At 41.0% G+C, this 21,483-nt stretch overlaps 1 protein-coding gene across 2 annotated transcripts; it reads left to right on the top strand.

The window, feature by feature from the left end:
- The first annotated feature begins 2,373 nt into the window (after window positions 1-2,373).
- On the top strand, window positions 2,374-19,581 carry LOC115111628 (arginine/serine-rich coiled-coil protein 2-like). Of its 2 annotated transcripts, XM_029637887.1 has the most exons (11): window positions 2,374-2,501; window positions 3,849-3,887; window positions 4,129-4,282; window positions 6,342-6,382; window positions 12,139-12,308; window positions 12,408-12,530; window positions 13,744-13,866; window positions 18,019-18,098; window positions 18,211-18,479; window positions 18,673-18,762; window positions 18,857-19,581. In XM_029637887.1, exons 1-11 carry the CDS (start codon window positions 2,496-2,498, stop codon window positions 19,040-19,042), a joined length of 1,281 nt encoding a protein of 426 aa, XP_029493747.1. In that variant the 5' UTR covers window positions 2,374-2,495; the 3' UTR covers window positions 19,043-19,581. The 2 variants fall into 2 exon arrangements, with proteins under 2 accessions (XP_029493747.1, XP_029493748.1); XM_029637888.1 differs by lacking the exon at window positions 3,849-3,887.
- The last annotated feature ends 1,902 nt before the right edge of the window (window positions 19,582-21,483 follow it).

The raw sequence follows: 21,483 nt of genomic DNA, 5'->3' as shown, positions 1-21,483 counted from the left end.
AAATCACATTGTCTGGTGTAACAATCTGTAGCGAAGAGAACTAGTGATTAGCAGATGATGGAGAGGTGGTCATGATGAAATTGCCATTCCAAAGAAACATACAGTAAGTTCAGGGTACACTTGTACAGCAGTGGGAGGAGTTGTCGTGATCAAACTGCCGTTTGGCTCCTCTCAAGTCATCTTCTGCTTGAAATCCAGCATAATGTCCAATCCATCGAGAGGGATACAGTTCACAGGATACAGTTTTGCTACAATGACACACGCAGGCAAAGGAATTATGTTTCTCTCCAGGAATACATGCCAGAAAGAAGTCCATACACCACACAGTATTGTCTAAGACAAAACTATATAATAAATTATACTCCATGGCACAGTTTGAACGACCATTAGGATAGACTAGTTGAACATGCATACATGTGCATAGGCACAGAGTTGCATTTAGAAAAATATCTAGCCGAATAGAAAGAAATATGGCATAACCCTCAACCCTTGCAGTGACCAGACCATGCAAATGCACCTAGGTAGGTAGGCAGACAATATCTAGCTACAGCCATTGTCGAACAGGCATGCTCAGGCAAATATTTTTTGAGTAAATCCAGTTTATCAATTTGAGAGATTTACAACAGTTAAATTGTTGTATTATTGTTTTCGCCTCACTGTTAGCGAGTAAATTTAGCTAGCTAGCTGGCTGGATAGTCAATAATTGTTACTTACATCTGTTTGGAATCCTATCTAGCATCATGTCTATAATTTTGTGATTTAGAAATGTATCCACGGTCATAACCATAACCAATATCAGCCTTTGTCAATTATGTTACATAGCTAGCAAAAATATTTATAGTTTCTGATGTTAAACATTTGCTAAAAAGTTACAAATGGGAGGCCTTTCGCATAGTAATAAGTTAGCAGGTGCCAGGCTAACTATCTAGTCAACTCCAGTCATGTGCTACCGTTTGGTGGTAAATGTAGCTTTAGGTGGCTGGTTGAAATGTTATAGCTTGCCGTTTAGTAGCCATATCTATGACTAATAACCAAGGCTGAAGGTATCTCTAGACTAACATATGGCGCTCTATCTTTATATCTTGACAGTAAAATAAGCAAGGAGATAGACCAGATGCTTTTCAACTTTCTTTGGAGAATTCGTACCCATTACATTAGGAAAACTGTTGTAATGAACACTTATGAGAATGGTGAGCTGACTTTTCTGGACTTTACTACATTAAATAATACTTTTAAGATCAGTTGGATAAAACAATTCCTAAGAAGACCCACTTCTATCTGGAATGTTATTCCTCATCATGTCTTCTCTTCTTTTGGTGGCCTTAACTTCATGTTGTTTTGCAATTATAATATTGACAAAGTTCCAGTGAAACTTTCTGCTTTTCATCGGCAGGTTTTCTTGTCATGGTCCTTAATTTATAAACACAATTTTTTCTCCACACAGATATTATATATGGAATAAACGTGATATATTGTTTAAAAATACTTCTTTGTTTTTAGAATATTGGTTCCGAAATAATATCCTATTGGTGAGCCAACTGGTAAATGCAGAGCGTCTTTTACTCAGTTATAAGGAATTTTATCACTTGACAAGGTCCCTATAACATCTGAAGATTTTAGATGCCATTCCCTCAGGTGTTGCTTTATTATTCAGGAACATGTCAAGACCTGACCCTCAGAGCCTACCTTCTATTGACCCTGTTGGCTCATCAGTAGGAAAGATTTGTTTCTCCTTTGGTCCATTCAACAACAGAGCGATACGAACCTTGTTTCAGCAGGATGTTGTATCTATCTATACCTTATGTCATGCCTTATTGGAATGGATTTATTGATAATATCTGTTGGGAAAAGTTTGGATGTTGCCACACACATACCTACTTGTTAACAAAATTAAGGAAGTTTCCTTTAAAATTATTCATAAATATTATCTTGCCAACCACTATAGGAAGAGGTTTAAGGAAAACATCAACTCAAATTGCTCCTTTTATAATGATCACCCAGAAACAGTGTTGCATCTTTTTTGTCATTGTATTCATGTAAGAAAACTGTGGCAAGACATCAGTAGATGTATAATTGAACACATTATGAAGATTTTACACTATTGTGAAAAAAATTAAAATAATAAAAGATGCAAAACTCTACTTACTTCCGGAAGTTGTGTAGCTATACCAAAAAGAGATACGATTATTTAAAATCTCTCTGATAATACTCTAATTAGTTTTACTAATTTTTGGTTACTTTGACATTGATGAACTAATATAGGGGTGTTTGTTTATTTATTTGCGCTCTATAGATTTACGGAAGTCGCTATCAGAACAAGAGGAAGGTAATTCAAATAGCCATTTTCCCCAATATTTGTTATGTGTGCGCACGCGCAAATGATGATAGTCATCCAGGTTATAGCTAGCCGCTAGCGAGTAGAAGAGACTGGAAGAACTAGAATAGCACGTAAAGGAGAACTCCAATCTAATTTTAGGGAGTTCCTCAAGTGTACCATGACGGTAAGTGCTTACAAAAGAACACAAAATACATTATCATCGACTTCATATAATAATTTAACTATTGCTATTTTAAAGATGTTGTTTCATCAAGATGGCGTCTCTCTGCCCGTGGCAGGCATAGCATTAGGAATTACAATACTGTAGTGGCAGCCATGTCTACAAGCCAGCGAGTTTAGGTTAGTTAGATAAATTAGCTAGCCATCTACAGATACTTTGGCCTGATAACCGTCATTAGCTAGTTAGGTTGCTTTTACCAGGTTGGCATGTCGTGTTGATTTTGTAAATAAATGGAAATTCTCCTTCATATAGTTATTGATCAAAGTTTGCTTGCACAGCCGTTACTTAAACCTAGCTAGCTAACGTAAGCTACACAGCTATCTATGTAATTTAGCAATGCATGAATGAGTGATGTTGTTTTGCCACTTGCAATCTAGCTAATTAATCTCTGTTTAGAACGACCCCCTTCATTCATTAACTGGTTTTGTAGCTCCGGTATGGGCTACGTCCTCCCCTTTTATAGGTGTGCAACTTTAACAAACCAGCTGGCCATGGCCATCGGGATCTTCATTGGGTGTATTGGTAGGGTTGGAGCAAATACCTGCATTGCCATTACCTGTCCAGGAGGAGGGCTTTTCACTTCTGAGATTGCTTTTAGGGAAACAACTTTTCTTTTTGTGAATCCATGTTAGTGTAAGGGAGGTACACTGTGCCCAGTTGCGTCGGAGTGACTGTGAGTAACCTTGCCAAAGAAACTTGTTGGGCCTCAGAACTAATGTCTAGGTTGCCTAAACATCACTGTTGCCATGGTTACTCTATGGATATCAGTCTGTAAGTCGCTGTAAAATTTTTTTTTAAAGTCCGTCTCTACAAGCCAGAATATTGAATACAATGATGGCATTTTAAATGCACTTTACTGGTTGTCTATGTTGTTGGTCCTTTTGGTGGTAGGACGTGTAGATGGGGTAACGACAGGAAAGTGTTGTTTACCTGACTTTTGGCGGCGCCGTTAGGTTCTGTTTGTATTTGCCATCACGTGATGCACAATATGTAAACAGCAGCCCAATGTAACAACGTTGTCCTTATGTAGGAGGTAATCTGAGACAAAATGTCAAATGTTATTAACCTATGCGTATTCCCTCGCAGTCAGTGGAAGTGCTTGTGACTTGCTCATTCATTGAACACGGCACCTGTATAACAAGAACCAGTTAGAAAATAGGAAATGAGTTTCCTAGTTCCGACTAAGCACTTAAACGCTGCAATATTGTGTGAATTGTTGAAAATACAAACCGATTTTCAGACCAGCATACTGAAAGTTGGATTAATAACACTCTTGATATTTTGTCCTAGATTACCTCCTACTTGAGGACAATATCAGCAGACAACAAAGTACGTTCAAAATAAGTTTATTCAACAGTCTGACTTGTGATGGGATTGTTCACAAAAAGAGAGCCTACATGTTAGAGGCGAGAGTGGAGAGTTTTCCACTCTCGGAATTATAGAGGCTAATGTCTAGGCCTTAGCTCAATGTGTTAACACAGGTTTGAGTCGTCATTCATTTCCCCTCAAACCCAGTGGAGGGGACACCAATAACTATAAGGTTGAATAGTGTGTGTTTTCTTCGATTTAGGCACGTGACGCCGATTCGACTGATTTACTACCCTTGATGGGCTCTCTTTACACGGATAAAAGAAAACACATGGAATCATCCAAATCGCCCAGAAGCTCCAAACACCACCATTCACAATCGAGGTCACGCTCCAGGGACCGAAAGCGCAAATCAAGTAAGTTAAATGCACTGAATTTGATAACTCAAGCTACAAACATTATGCATTAACACTTTCAGGTCACTTGGTAGGTCACACATCCATCTTCAGATCCCAGGCCAACTGGTCATGGCATTTGTCTTTTGACATAAATGTAGGGACAGAGCTGTACCTTGTTGTCAGAAATAGTCAAGTGCAAAACGTGATTCATCAGGTTCTAGACTGAGTGGAACTCGGGTCTAGTTGTATAACATATACCCAGCTTGCGTGTTATTTCCCGACCTGTGACTGTGTTCGGATTGGGAATGCGGCGTTTGCATCACCGAACAGTGCCCAATAAATAATTAAATCCTGTTGTTTGATTGACATCCATATTTGATTTGGGGAGGGGAGAATATAATCTAGTAAGTGGATTTCATAATTTCTTGTGCACTGATAGGTAATGCAAGGGATGCCGGTTTAATAAAACTGTCTTCTGACTATGATATACAGTCATGGCCGAAAGTTTTGAGAATGACACAAATATTAATTCTCACAAAGTCTGCTGCCTCAGTTTGTATGATGTCAATTTGCATATACTCCAGAATGTTGTGAAGAGTGATAAGATGAATTGCAATTAATTGCAAAGTCCCTCTTTGCCATGCAAATGAACTAAATCCCCCCAAAAACATTTCCACTGCATTTCAGCCCTGCCACAAAAGGACGAGCTGACATCTTGTCAGTGATTCTCTCATTAATACAGGTGTAAGTGTTGACGAGGACATGGCTGGAGATCACTCTGTCATGCTCATTGAGTTCGATTAACAGACTGGAAGCTTCAAAAGGAGGTTGGTGCTTGGAATCATTGTTCTTCCTCTGTCAACCATGGTTACCTGCAAGGAAACACGTGCCATCATCATTGCTTTGCACAAAAAGGGCTTCACAGGAAAGGATATTGCTGCCAGTAAGATTGCACCTAAATCAACCATTTATCGGATCATCAAGAACTTCAAGGAGAGCGGTTCAATTGTGGCTCGGAAGTTCATTGACAGCATGCCAGGGCGGATTGCAGAGGTCTTGAAAAAGAATGGTCAACACTGCAAATATTGACTCTTTGCATCAACTTAATGTAGTTGTCAATAAAGGTTTGACACTTATGAAATGCTTGTAAGTATACTTCAGTATTCCATAGTAACATCTGACAAAAATATCTAAAGACACTGAAGCAGCAAACTTTGGAAAATAATATTTGTCTCATTCTCAACTTTTGGCCACGACTAGAGTACCAGTCAAAAGATTGGGGACACCTACTCATTCAAGGGTTTTTCTTTATTTTTACTATTTTCTATATTGTAGAATAGTGAAGACATCAGAACTATGAAATAACACATGGAATTATGTGGTAACCAAAAAAGTGTAAAACAAATCTAAATATATTTGAGATTCCTCAAAGTAGCCACATTTTGCCTTGATGACAGCTTTGCACACTCTTGGCATTCTCTCAACCAGCTTCACCTGGAATGCTTTTCCAACAGTCTTGAAGGAGTTCCCACATGCTGAGCACTTGTTGGCTGCTTTTCCTTCTCTCTGCAGTCCAACTCATCCCAAACCATATAAATTCAGTTGAGGTTGGGTGATTGTGGAGATGCAGTATGCAAAAATTGCGCCGCCATTTCCTGGTTGCAAAAATGTATATAGTTCTAATTTCAGTTTGTGACAAACTGAATAGTGTAAAGAATAATTCTACCATCTAAACCGCTGTGAAATATCCTTTCAATAACCCCAAATATTGTATTTTCAGCAGTTTGAAGCTGGTGTACAAAACCGAATGTAAATGGCGCAAAAATGAAACTTAAGAACTGGATGCATAGAAATAGGGCAGATAGAACAGACCTCATGCTTCTTGGACTTGCTTTCAATGAGTGATGAGTCTCGAACTCGCAATTCAATGTGAATTTGGTCGGGTCACCCCAAAAAGTGACATTGCAGCTTTAACTGTGTATATGACGGCGTGCGCTCCAGGGCTAAGGCAACCCTAATTTGAAGGTGCAATAGAATTGGTCACTGTTCTCACCAATCCGTTTTGTTACTTTTACAGGTGACAAAAAGCACAGACGAAGTCGGAGCAGGAGCAAAGAGGTAACTAATATTAGTTCATTTTAGTGAACTAAAGTACAGCATTGTCACCATCTTGAATGTCGTTAGTTTTTTGTCTTAGATCATGGTAAGTACCAAACAACAGTGTAGGCTATTTCACCTGAATCAAAGATTAAGAGATTAAGATGGGCATGGAATTAATTCAATTGAAGAAGATTATTTTTTATTTACATTAACTTATTCTTCTTGGACATATGTCACGAAGTGTAGCTGTCCATACTAGATGGTGAAGATTGAATATGTAGGATATTTTTCTTTTGAATAAATCCTGTGTGTAGATCACATGATAACATTTCTACAATAAATCATACTCAGCGTGCTAAAGCACGAAGAGACACTGAACTGAAGACGCTGCTGACATAGCAAAATTATATGTCTACTACTCGGACAGGTAACTATCAGCCATTCAAATTCATACTTGCCTCGTAGAATTAAGAAAATAAAGGAAATTACAGCCTTTTACTGGGTTCAATTCAAGCTGCATTGTTATTACAATTACTCAAAAGACAAACAGTCTGCTGGCAGTAACCTTATTAATCCAATTAATTCTTAGCCTGCCTTTTGAAAGCTGCACTTGTAGATGGGGAAGGGAATGTAGTGTTACATGAACCAAAACAAAGGTATTAAAGCTGTCTCTGAGATGATCTACGGTAACCTACATTGTGTTTAAGGCTTATAATACATGTACCTACCATGATATATTTGAAACAAAACTAAGTAGAAGTGGCTGTACTTACTTGGTGCACTTGAGTAGGTGGTGGACATGACAAAACATATGCACTATAAGTTGGATCTACTAGTCTACATTACACTGAACAAAAATATAAATGCAACATGTAAAGTGTTGGTTCCATGGGCTGAAATAAAAGATCCCAGAAATGTTCAATATGCGCGAAAAGTTTATTTCTCTCAAATTTTGTGTACAAATTTGTTTGCGTCCTTGTTAATGAGGATTTCTCCTTTGCCAAGATAATCCATCCACCAGACAGGTGTGGCATGTCAAGATCATTACACAGGTATATCTTCTGCTAGGGACAGTTAAAGGTCACTCTAAAATGTGCGGTTTTGTCACACAACACAATGCCACAGATGTCTCCAGTTTTGAGGAAGCGTACAATTGTCATGCTGACTGCAGGAATGTCCACCAGTGCTGTTGCCAGAGAATTGAATGTTAATTTCTCTACAATAAGCCGCCTCCAGCGTCATCCCAGAGAACTTGGCAGTACATCCAACCAGCCTCGCAACCGCAGACTACGTGTATGGCGTCGTGTGGGCGAGCGGTTTGCTGATGTCAACACTGAACAGCGTGCCCCATGGGGGCGGTGGGGTTATGGTATGCATTTTATCGATGGCAATTAGAATGCACAGGTACTGGTGAGACCCTGAGGCCCATTTTCGTGTCATTCATCCTCCGCCATCACCTCATGTTTCAGCATGACAATGCACGGCCTCATGTCGCAAGGATCTGTCCCGGTTCTTCCATGGCCTGAATACTGACCAGACATCACCCATTGAGCACATTTGGGATGCTCTGGATCAACATGTATTCCAGTTCCTGTCAATATCCAGCAACTATGCACAACCATTGAAGAGGAGTGGGACAACATTCCACAGGCCACAATCAACAGTCCGATCAACTCTTTGCGGAGATGTGTCGTGCTGCATGAGACAAATGGTGGTCACACCAGATACTAACTGCTTTTCTTATTCACGCCCCTACCTTTTTTATAGGCATCTGTGACCAACAGATGCCTATCTGTATTCCCAGTCATGTAAAATCCATAGATTAGGGCCTAATGAATGTATTTAAATTGACTGATTTCGTTATGAACTGTAAATCTTAATTTAAATTACTGCGTTTTATATTTTTGTTCAGTATACATTGGAGTTGGAGGGCAATTCATTGAAACATTTCTCTCCAGTTAGTCTATCAAGCTGTGAAGACTATCAAGCTCCTTCGAGCCGTTTATACTTCTGACATACAGTGCATTCAGAAGTGAATCAGACCCCTTGACTTCTTCACATTTTGTAATGTAAGAGCCTTATTCTAAAGTGTTCGGTATTTATGTGTATATATACTCAGCAAAAAAGAAACATCCCTTTTTCAGGACCCTGTCTTTCAAAGATAAGTTGTGAAAATCCTAATAACTTCAGATCTTCATTGTAAATGGTTTTAACACGGTTTCCCATGCTTGTTCAACGAACCATAAACAATTAATGAACATGCACCTGTGGAACGGTCGTTAAGATACTAACAGCTTACAGACGGTAGGTAATCAAGGTCACAGTTATGAATTCATAGGACACTAAAGAGGCCTTTTCTACTGACTCTGATAAACACCAAAAGAAAATGCCCAGGGTCCCTGCTCATCTGTGTGAATGTGCCTTAGGCATGCTGCAAGGAGTCAGGAAGTCTGCAGATGTGGCAAGGACAATAAATTGCAATGTCTGTACTGTGCGACACCTAAGACGGCGCTACAGGACGGACAGCTGATCGTCCTCACATTGGCAGACCACGTGTAACAAAACCTGCACAGGATCGGTACATCCGAACATCACACCTGCGGGACAGGTACATGATGGCAATAGCAACTGCCCGAGTTACACCAGGAACACACAATCCCTCCTCAGTGCTCAGACTGTCCGAAATAGGCTGAGAGAGGCTGGACTGAGGGCTTGTAGGCCTGTTGTAAGGCAGGTCCTCACCAGAAATCACCCGCAACACCGTCACCTATGGGCACAAACCCACCGTCTCTGGACCAGACAGGACTGGCAAAAAGTGCACTTCACTGACGAGACGCGGTTTTGTCACACCAGGGGTGATGGTCGGATTCGCGTTTATCGTCAAAAGGAATGAGCTTTACACCCAGGCCTGTACTCTGGAGCGGGATCGATTTGGAGGTGGAGGGTCCGTCATGGTCTGGGGCGGTGTGTCACAGCATCATCGGACTGAGCTTGTTGTCATTGCAGGCAATCTCAAGCTGTGCGTTACAGGGAAGACATCCTCCTCCCTCATGTGGTACCCTTCCTGCAGGCTCATCCTGACATGACCCTCCAGCATGACAATTCCACCAGCCATACTGCTCATTCTGTGCGTGATTTCCTGCAAGACAGGAATGACAGTGTTCTGCCATGGCCAGCGAAGAGCCCGGATCTCAATCCCATTCAGCACGACTGGGACCTGTTGGATCGGAGGGTGAGGGCTAGGGCCATTCCCCACAGAAATGTCCGGGAACTTGCAGGTGCCTTGGTGGAAGAGTGGGGTAACCTCTCACAGCAAGAACTGGCAAATCTGACGCAGTCCATGAGGAGGAGATGCACTGCAGTACTTAGTATCTGGTGTGGCCACCAGCTGCATTGGCTGTTACTTTTGATTTTGACCCCCCCCCCCCCCCCCTCTTTGTTCAGGGACACATTATTCCATTTTTGTTATGTATGTGGAACTTGTTCAGTTTGTCTGTTTATGTCTTAACACATGGAAAAAAATATGTTACGTTTGCTGAAAATAAATGCAGTTGACATTGAGGACATTTCTGTTTTTGCTGAGTTTATATATAAATATCATCAATCTACACACAATACAAAGCAAAACCAGGTTTTAGACATTTTTTAACGTATTAAGATTTTTTAAATTACATTTTACGTAAGTATTCAGACCCTTTACTTTGTTGAATCACGTTTTGGCAGCGATTACAGACTCGAGTCTACTTTGGTATGACTCTACAATCTTGGCACAACTGTATTTGGGGAGTTTCTCCCATTCTTCTCTGCAGATCCTCTCAAGTGCTGTCAGGTTGGATGGGGAGCGTTGCTGAACAGCTATTTTCAGGTCTCTCCAGAGATGTTTGATTGGGTTCAAATCCGGGCTCTGGTTGGGCCACTCATGGACATTAAGACTTTTCCCGAATCCACTCCTGCGTTGTCTTGGCTGTGTGCTTAGGGTTGTTGTCCTGTTGGAAGGTGATCATTTGCCCCAATCTGAGGTCCTGGGCGCTCTGGAGCAGATTTTCATCAAGGATCTCTCTACTTTGCTACGTTCATCTTTCCCTCGATCCTGACTAGTCTCCCTGTCCCTGCCTTTGAAAAACATCCTCATAGCATGATGCTGCAACCACCATTCTTCACCGTAGGTATGGTGCCAGGTTTGTTCCAGATGTGACGCTTGGCATTCATGCCAGAGAATCTTGGTTTCTCATGGTCTGAGAGTCTTTAGGTGCCTTTTAGGCAAACTCCAAGTGGGCTGTCATGTGCCTTTTTACTGTGGAGTGGCTTTCATCTGGCCTTTCTATTGTTAAGGCCTGAGTGCTGCAGCGATGGGAGAACCTTCCAGAAGGACATCCATTGTTGTAGAAAATATTAAACCAAATACTTCTCAGATACAGGAGCTTGTAAATTCAATTAGACTTTATTACAAAAGTAACAGAAGCCTAGCAGTTCCATGGAGAAACTGCCTCATTCTTTGTGCTTGGCTTTTATACAGTTTTACCCTTGCATAACATTGTCACTCCACTTTACGAATCATGTTATCTTACTAAGTTTCCGTTCTCTTATTGGCTCAGATATTGGGGCATAGATTCTATTAGTGGCGTGACATCCCTTAGCTAATGTTCCTGTCCTATATTATCTATGTATGATAACCCATGTGCGTGTCCAGTAGCCTTCACAAGATCAGACATGGCACAGACCAGGCACGTCTTGTTAGTCTACCTTGCCTCATCTACACAGATTCTGCTTACGTCCTGTTTTTACGTGTCCAATGGTCAATTCGATGTTGATCCAGCATTGTACACTCACATGGGCTTCAGCCTTCATTCTGCTTACACATGTCTAATATTTAAACTTATATTGCTTTATTCTTTCTATTTCAAAGAGAACAGTATCGGTACTGAGAATCATCAGATGACTGGAAAATCTCCTACACCATCTCCACAGAGGAACTCTAGAGCACGGTCAGGGTGACCATCTGGTTCTTGGTCACCTCCCTGACCATGGCCCTTCTCCCCTGATTGCTCTGTTTGACCGGGTGGACCAGCTCTAGGAAGAGTCTTGGTGGTTCCAAACTTCCTCCATTTAAGAATGATGGAGGTCACTGTTCTTGGGGACCTTTAATGCTGCAAAAAAAAAATTGGTACCCTTTCCCGGATCTGTGCCTTGACACAATCGTGTCTCTGAGCTCTACGGACAATTCCTACGAACACATGGCTTGGTTTTTGCTCTGACATGCACTGTCGACTACGGGACCTTTTATATAGACAGGTGTGTGCCTTTTCTAAATCATGTCCAATCAATTGAATTCACCACAGGTGGACTCCAAGTTGAAGAAACATCTAAAGGATGATCAATGGAAACAGGATGCACTGGAGCTCAATTTCGAGTCTCATAGCAAATGGTCTGAATACTTATGTAAATGAGGTATTTCAGTTTTAAATTTGCTAAAATGTTCAAGCCTGTTTTTGCTTTGTCATTATAGGGTATTGTGTGTAGATTGACGATAAAACAAATTTATTTAATCAATTTTAGAATAAGAATGTAACATAACAAAATATGGAAAAAGTCAAGGGGTCGGGAATACTTTCTGAAAGGCACTGTATGGTCGGTCGGTTTCTGGTGATAAGTCTAAATCTGTCTGAAATGAGCAAGAGTTCTCAACATGCTTTGGTATTTTCTGTATCAAACCGTTGTACTAACGCTCTTTGTTGCACTATTTTCCTGAAAGAGACAACTTCTTCTTAAAACAGGCACGAAGGAGGGACTCTGAGAAGCCATCAAAATCTCACAGCAAGTCGGATGAGCAGCCGGAGCAGACTGAGAGGGGCAGGGAGAGACTTTCTGCAGAGAATGGGGAGGAGCGACACCGGCGCAAAGACAAGAAGGGGCGGAGCCACTCCAGGTCACTCTCACGGGACAGGTGGGTCTAGGTTCATGGAGATATGGTACATGCTGTCTTGATATGTATTGAGACTAGTAACCGTAAACTGGGGAGCATTTTATTTTCACACTGTTTTAGACGTCATCGCAGCAGAAGTCGGGACAAACGGAGGTCACGATCCCCGCGGGAGAAGAAGAAGAGGGCCAGCTCCCGGTCGGGTTCAAAGACCAAACACCGCCACAGGAGCAGGAGCAAAAGCAGGTGGGTTTCTCTTGCTACTCTCCCTACCATTCTTTGTTTGTCTTTGATAACTATCTACCGCAGTCCTGACTACCTACCGGTCGGTCGTTACTAGTTACCACAGCCACAAAGTCATAAACCCCGCCCATTTCTACACTTTCTCTTCTGTAATTTTAAATCTAACCACAATGCTGACCTTATGCCTAACACTAACTATAATTTTTGGTTTTATACATTTTTATAATATAGCACATTTTGACTTTGTCTGTGGTAACTAGTGGAAACCCTACCAGACAGCGCTCACCTTACTACTGTCCCCCACCCACTCAGCCATGATGGTATTAATGCCGTTTTAGGTTCTCTGTTGTGTGCCGTGCCTCTATGTTGTCAGTACGTACTTCATGTTCCACTTCTCGTCAGTTTGATGGCTCGTTGCAGTGATGTATGACTGCATGCTCTTAGACATCCAACAATCTGTTAATGTCACGTATTGCGGTTGAGAGCTTGCGCTTTGTACTTGCATAGCAATCACCATACAATTTCTCTCTCAGGGCTGTCACGGTTTTTCGACATGGCATCTTGTAGTCTGGTTCTAGATATGTCATTAGGGGGTTTTGAAGCTGACATCCTCTACCATTGACGATGGCTGCATATCAACAGTAATCATTTCTGTTATCAGCGCTGTTATTTTCTTTCTCATTCCCTAATCACACTGCTACCAGCAACAGGTTGGGTCTCATGCTGACTGCCTTTCAACATTGCACCTATTCTGCCACTGTAGCTCCACCACAAAGTTTGCATTTCATCACCTTCTCATTTAACTTCTCAAAATATTGCCATACAGGACTTTGCTGCTGTCACTTCCCTGACTCACTCTGCCATTTTTCAAAATGTTAATGACGAGGACGTGCAGAGCACTTTATATCCAAGGCAAATAATTTAAAAGCTTAATATCTCCTACTAACGTTACAGCATTGTTGCATTAGGTAATTGTTACTTTTTCCGATGATGGTCAGGACCTGTTAGTGGTAGTTTTGTGACTGGTTGTCATTTTGTTTTAAAAAATGTAAAAAACAAATTGGGGGGTAGGGATGTATTTTTCTATATGTTTACACGTTCACACCCCTATTGTTAACCACTCCTGTGTGCCTAATGTTTGCCCCTCTGTTTGTAACCGTGTGTGTGAGAATGCATATCTTTCTGTGGATCTTCAAATGCAATGATGTCTCTTTAGGGAGCGGAAAAAGAAGACTGATAAGGTGCGCAGAAAAGAGAAGAGTCGTAGCAGGTCTGTGAGCCCCCCTGCTTTCCGGGGCAGAAACACTGCCATGGACGCACAGGAGGCGCTGGCCAGAAGGTACTGCAGTGGTTTAGAGGAACTGTGACTTGAAGATTTGTTTGTTGAGTGTCTGTTAGGTAGTTCATGTTTTAATGTCACGTGCACCAGTACAGTGAAATTCCTTTCATAACCTCTCTGGGATATGTGGGATGCTAGCGTCCCAACCTGGCCAAAGCCAGGGAAAATGCAGAGTGCCAAATTCAAATACTATAAAATCAAACTTTCATTAAAGCACACATGTAAGATACCAAATTAAAGCTACACGTGTTGTGAATCCAGACAACATGTCAGATTTCAAAAAGGCTTTTCGGCGAAAGCAAACGATGCTATTATCTGAGGATAGCACCTCCGTAAACAAAAGAGAAAGCATATTTCAACCCTGCAGGCGCGACACAAAACGCAGAAATAAAAAATATAATTCATGCCTTACCTTTGACGAGCTTCTTTTGTTGGCACTCCAATATGTCCCATAAATATCACGTGTTCCTTTTGTTCGATTAATTCTGTCGATATATATCCAAAATGTCCATTTATTTGGTGCATTTGATCCAGAAAAACACAGGTTCCAACTTGAGCAACGTGACTACAAAATATCTCAAAAGTTACCTGTAAACTTTGCTAAAACATTTCAATCGCCTTTTGTAATACAATTTTAGGCATTTTTTTTAACGTAAATAATCGATAAAATTGAAGACGGGATGATCTGTGTTCAATACAGGAAGAAAACAAACTGAAGCATGCTTTCTGGTCACGCACCTCTATCTAACAGTACACTTCAGGTGACCCTCGTTCAAGATGGCCGTACTTCTTCATTACACAAAGGAATAACCTCAACCAATTTCTAAAGCTTGTTGACATTCAGTGGAAGCGATAGGAACTGCAAGAAGGTCCTTTAGAAATCTGGATTCCCAATGAAAACCCATTGAAAAGAGTGACCTCAAACAAACAAACAATCTGAATGGTTTGTCCTCAGGGTTTCGCCTGCTAAATAAGTTATGTTATACTCACAGACATGATTCAAACAGTTTTAGAAACTTTAGTTTTCTATCAAAATCTACTAATAATATGCATATCTTTATTTTCTGGGGATGAGAAGCAGGTAATTGAATTTGGGCATGCATTTCATCCGGATGTGAAAATACCCCTCTGTCATCAAGAAGTTAACTCCAAACCCAACAATGCAGTAATCAAAGTCAATGTTGCACCAAAAATAACATCAGAACAAAAACACACCAGAAATGGAAATGAATAAGAACACAAGAAGGTAAGTAGCTATATACAGGGTCAGTTCCAATACCATATTTAAAATGTGCAGGGATACTGGAGTGATCGAGGTAGATATTGTACAGTGCATTCGGAAAGTATTCAGACCCCTTCCCCTTTTCAATATTTTGTTATGTTACAGCCTTATTCTAAAATGTATTAAATAAAAATCCTCTATCTACATACAATGCCCCGTAATGACAGTGAAAACAGGTGTTTAGACATTTTTGATCATTTATTTAAAAAAATAAAAACACACCATATTTACAGAAGTATTTCGACCCTTTATGCGACTCGGAATTGAGCTCAGGTGCATCCTGTTTCCATTCATCATCCTTGAGATGTTTCTACAACTTGATTGGAGTCCACCTGTGGTAAATTCAATTGATTGGACATAATTTAGAAAGGCACACACCTGTCTATATAAGGTCCCACAGTTGACAGTGCATGTCAGAGAAAAAAACAAGCCATGAGGTTGAAGGAATTCTCTGTAGAGCTCCTAGACAGGATTGTGTTGTGGCACAGATCTGGGGAAGGGTATCAAAAACATTCTGCAGCATTGAAGGTCCCCAAGAACACAGTAGCCTCCATTCTTAAATGGAAGAAGTTTGGAAGCACCAAGACTCTTCCTAGAGCTGGTCGCCTGTTCAAACTGAGCACTCAGGGGAGAAGTGCCTTGGTCGGTAAGGTGACCAAGAATGTGATGGTCACTCTGCCAGAGCTCCAGAGTTTGTCTGTGGAGATGGGAGAACATTCCAGAAGGACAACCTTCTCAACATCCTTGATGTTTCTACAACTTGATTGGAGTCCACCTGTGGTAAATTCAAATAATTGGACATGATTTGGAAAGGCACACCTGTCTATAACACTCCACCAATCATACCTTTATGGTAGAATGGCCAGACGGAAGCCACTCCTCATAAGTCACATGACAGACCGCTTGGAGTTTGCCAAAAGGCACCTAAAGGACTCTGGCCATGAGAAACAAGATTGAACTGTTTGGCCTGAATTTCAAGTGTCACATCTGGAAGAAACCTGGCACCATCCCTACGGTGAAGCATGGTGCTGTGGATATGTTTTTCAGCAATAGGGACTGGGAGACTAGTCAGGATTGAGGGAAACCTGAACGGAGCAAAGTACAGAGATCCTTGATGTAAAACATGATTGCCCCAGACTGAGGTCCTGAGCAAAGGTTCACCTTCCAACAGGACAACAACCCAAACACGCAGCCAAGACAACACAGGAGTGGCTTCAAGACAAGTCTCTGAGTGGCCCAGCCAGAGCCCGGACTTGAACCCGATCAAACATCTCTGGAGAGACCTGAAAATAGCTGTGTGGCGACACTCTCCATTCAACCTAACCGCTTGAAAGGATCTGCAGAGAAGAATGGGAGAAACTCCCCAAATACAGGTGTGCCAAGCTTGTAGCATCATACCTAAGACTCGAGGCTGTAGCCGCTGCCAAAGATGCTTCAATAAAGTAATGAGTAAATGATCTGAATACTTGTGCAAATGTGATATTTCAGTTTTTATTTAATTATAACTATTATTTAAAAATTATTGAACCAATTTTAGAACAAGGCTGTAACATAACAATGTGGAAAAAGTCCAGGGGTCTGAATACTTTCCGAATGCACTGTACATAGGACTAATTTGTTGTATTACTTGTGAGGCACAGCTGAGTGAGCTTAATATTATTTTAAAAAATGTACCTGACTGAAGGCCTGCATCTGTTCAGACTGAGGGGAGTGAGGGAGCAGCGTTGCGGCTGCATCTCATCCGACTCACTGTCCCTCCACTGAGAAAAGGGGACACAGACTTCCAGCTGATGGTGCAACTTAAGAGTCACTACATTATTTCTGCCTTGTGCAGCAATTCATGTCACTCCTATGACCAGAGAAAGTGAAATATTCCTTCAAATGGAAAAAAACCCACAACCCGTTAATAATAACAGCGCAAACTTATCGGAACATTTTGCTATACTCGTTCACTGCTGCTGCAGTGCTGGTTGTAGCTTGACTGGAATTAAGGTAGATGCACATTTTTATGGCTTATGAAAGTGTGTTTAATGCTGAATAACAACAAGTCAATAAAACAGCAGCTCATTGCTCTATTCGTTGAGTCTCGTAGTCATCTCACAGTATTAACTTTGGTGTGCGTTCGAGTCTTCTTTTTACAGTCTATGGCCAGCTGTAGGCCTATAGGTGCATTTTAATTAAAAAATAAAGACCTCAAGGCTTTAATCGTTGGGTTTTCTACAGAAATGTTTGATCGACCAGGAATGCTTTGGAGATCGACCAGTCGATTGCGATCGACCGGTTGGTGACCACTGGTCTAGGATGATGGAGTTGTGTGCATAACCAGCCTCAAAGCCCTTCATGATTACAGATGTGAGTGCTACAGGGTGGTGGTAGTCATTGTGGCATGAAGCCTTAGTTCTTGGGAACCAACATTATGGTAGTGGGATTTCAGACAGGGGACAAGGAGAGGTTGAAAATTGAACATGAATATGCCTGCCAGCTGATCTGCACATGCTCCGAGAACGCGCCTTGGAATGCCTTCCAGCCCTGCCGCCTTGAGTGTTGACCTGATTGACCTTACGCATGTCGGCCTCAGAGCGAGCTCTCCCAGTCCTCTGGGTCGGTGAGGGTGCTCACGCATGGTATGGTGTTATTGTCTACGCATCCATAAAATGCATTGAGTTCATCTGGAAGAGAGTCATCATTGGGCAGATCACAGTTGGGTCTTCCCCTGCCTCATGCATTGGAACCTTTGTAGTATGATTCCGCCTAATTCCTATATTGCTGCTTGGAGATCATATCGGGACTTCTTGTACTTAAAGTAGCAGACAATCTGCTCCTAAAGCCTGGCTGACATATGAACACTCTTTGCTTGCCTTTATCTCCAGGTTGGAAAGGGCAAAGAAACTGCAAGAGCAGAAAGAAAAGGAGATGTTGGAGAAACAGCAGCATCAGGAGGTACCTGCAGGTGAGACGCTCTCCTCGGCCATCAATTACACCTACAAAAAAATGTAATCCGTGAATAAAACCATAGAAACGGGTCACTAACATAGACCCACTTTGTTTTTTTGCATTTTTAGTTCCAGCTCCCCTGCTGTCTGACACAGTAGTAGTTGCTGCTGCAGTTGCTACCAACCCTGTCCTCAATGTGGCAGCTCTTCTGGCCTCAGGGACCCAGGTCACGCCCCAGATCGCCATGGCAGCGCAGATGGCAGCCCTACAAGCCAAAACCTTAGCAGAGACTGGCATTGCTGTGCCCAGTTATTACAATCCCTCTGCTGTCAACCCCATGAAGTTTGCAGAGCAGGAGAAGAAAAGGAAGAAGCTCTGGCAGGGAAAGAAGGAAGGGGTAAGATTTTATGCTATGTAGTGCAATACGTAGAGCACTGGTTATTTGATGGAGCAGATTCTTTACTTTGTAACATCCAGAATGTAGAACTAGTGACTTAATGAAAATAAATATTGAGGAAAAACATGCAACTTCGCTTATGGTGCCATGATTGTTGCAAGTTACTAATACATGCAAATTGTTTGTTTTGAAGGACAAGTCACAGACAGCTGAGTTGTGGGAGAAGCTGAATTTTGGAAATAAGGACCAAAATGTTAAATTTCGTAAACTGATGGGCATCAAAGTATGTTTAACGGAGTCCTTTAGATTTTCTCATTTGAGTGTGTACCATGCTGCAGAGCCTTGCATTTCTAACACTGTGGTTTCTGTCCTGTCAGGGGGAAGAGGAAGGTGAGACCTCAAAGCCACTCAATGACGAAGGCCTGAAGACCCTGCAGCAGCAGGAGGAGATGTTCCATAACCTGGACGTTCAGTATGAGATGGCCAGGTCCCAGACCCACACTCAAAGAGGCATGGGACTAGGCTTCGGCACTTCATTCTCACGGGGCATGGACACCATCTAATGCAAAACCATGCACTGGCTTGCCCTTGCTTTCTTTCTCATTGGTCTCTCCACTCACAGCTAGCACTCAAGCTTGCATGGATGTTGTTGCATTGGATCTGTAATTTTATTTAGAAACAATCTCACGTCTTTTAAACATTCTCATGTAAATAGATGCTGAGTTTTCCTCAGTGTACATCCTTTCTGAATTATGCAATAGTTTAATGACAGTCATGCTGGCTGGATTTAGATTTGTTTGAGAAATGTGATTGCATATCTGTTTTTTACAAAAAAATGTATATATTTTGGATTGTTTGAAATGGAACATTATGTAGATCAAGTAAAATTATTCTGTTTACGTTCATTTACCAAGTTTCTTTACAAATTGATCTGAATCCTAATCTCAACATGTAGTGTCATCTTTGTTTCCTTTCTACTGAATGGGAATGTAAAACAGTGGATCATATTACTAAGATGTCTACTAGGCATCTGATGGTTTCATGGAAAGAATGAACAATAAACTTACATATGTTCTTGAAATAAAAGTCAATTTGTGTTGAAGTGGTCCCAGGTGTTTGTTTTGGCCATAAATGCTTTTTACAAAGCAACAAAAATTATGTTGTTGACTGTATTTCCAAGGGTCTTTGCTGAGAGAGGATGCAAACAGCATTGATTCATTAACACTGGAACATGAATGTTAAAATGCGCACTTAGGCTTAATCGGGAAATTTAAGTCCATTAACAACAAATGACATGACTGCTCTTGAGGACATGGATCAGGCTCAATTATTGCCAAATAATTTAATAAAATGCCCCTTCACAATAGCCTGGTGGAATATCGATTGTAAATTACAATTTGTGATCTCAAACCCAGTGGTAAAATTCATCAAGCAGTCCCAAATGTTCTCTAATGTAATTTCTGATGCAGGTAGCCTTCATGTCTCTGGAGCCCACTTTTGGTACCAGGCTAAATTCTACTTGCATATTAGTAAAATGTCATTAAGGTAACAATATTTCTACTTGAGTAGGATATTTCAGTGCTCTTTCCACCCCTGCATGACTCCAACTGCCTGTTTTTACTGTATAAAAAGACCACTTGTGGCATCCAGTGAAAATCACCCTTTTGGTTCCTGTGAGGGGGTCTAGTCAAATCAGCTTTAGTGATTCAGAAACAACAGGGAACACTACAAGAGTACACTACAGACTATTGAGATTGAATTGGAACAGATAAAATATGAACTAGTCTTTTAATGACCTACATGATCTGTGTATACTGAGGTTAATGTGGAATTATTGGATATGGAATGACTTAGAACTGTCAGACCCGACTCAGCTTTCATTGTTAAATGTATGTCACCATGTACAGTTATGCATGGTTTTGAAAAATTGCCACGGCTGGTGAATTTAAATGTAGTTCAGTGTATTGTACTGTTGTATATAACTATATAGTTTGAGATTAGAGGAGGCAGTCTGCTCAAGATAGATGGTCATTTTGGACCATGTCAAATGTAGCCTGAAATCCAGTCTGTCTGTGCTAACATTACACTCCTTGCTAGTCCTGTTTGGCATGACAAGAACTGGCAAGGGGTGGAATGTTAGCACAAACAGAATGGATTTCAAGCTATGTCAAATTGTCCTTGGGTTTCAACTGTACTGTGGCTACATGACAATCCTGCTACTGTCAACCCATGATGTTTGAAGAGCAGGAGAAGAAAGGGAAGAAGCTCTGGCAGGGAAACAAGGAAGGGGTAATATTTTAAGCTATACAGAGAATGTAGAGCACTGGTTATATGTGGAGCACTGGTTATTTGATGGAGCAGATTATCTTTACTTTGAAATTGTCCAGTGTCAACTTAAAAAATTATGTTTTATAGCACCAATATGCAAAACAAATCTAAATGTTTAATGTTAGCAGGGTAATTATTAAATGAGATGCCATCAGGTGATGCGGGGCACTTGTTGGTTGTTTGGAATGAAACAGTCTTCTGTAGGTACATAGTTACAATATGGTGACAATGTAATAACATCAAATAAAAAATATCAGCTTGGTAATGTTTCTGTATTGGTGTATGGGACACTTAAAGAAGTGTGTTATGCAAAAAATACATCTGTACACAATGTATTTGTAATTTTTATTTAAAAAAATACATTATATGCAGTGCAATTGTCAGTTATCACGGGTTAACGCTGAAGTAATGGAATCTAGGCCCGTGTAACATAGACCAGCACAGGCTCATTTCGATCATTGTATCCTGTGTTATAAAGTAGTGCTCACCAGAATAATGTTTTACATGATAGAATGAATGCATTAGTAATCTACACTGAACAAAAATATAAACGCAAAATGCAACAATGTCAAAGATTTTTCAATTGAAATAAATTCAATAGGCCCTAATCTATGGATTTCACATGACTGGGAATACAGATAGGCATCTGTTGGTCACAGATGCCTATAAAAAAGTT

The sequence above is a fragment of the Oncorhynchus nerka genome, linkage group LG27, assembly GCF_034236695.1.
Source record: "Oncorhynchus nerka isolate Pitt River linkage group LG27, Oner_Uvic_2.0, whole genome shotgun sequence".
NCBI classification, from domain to species: Eukaryota; Metazoa; Chordata; class Actinopteri; order Salmoniformes; family Salmonidae; genus Oncorhynchus; species Oncorhynchus nerka.
This window is presented reverse-complemented; position numbering and strand designations above follow the sequence as displayed.

Bases quoted from the DNA above. Each gene is read 5' to 3' on its own strand.
- LOC115111628 (XM_029637887.1), top strand. The intron at 3,888-4,128 runs GTACGTTCAAAA...TCTTCGATTTAG, and splicing joins CAATATCAGCAGACAACAAA to GCACGTGACGCCGATTCGAC. The intron at 13,867-18,018 runs GTACTGCAGTGG...CTTTATCTCCAG, and splicing joins CAGGAGGCGCTGGCCAGAAG to GTTGGAAAGGGCAAAGAAAC.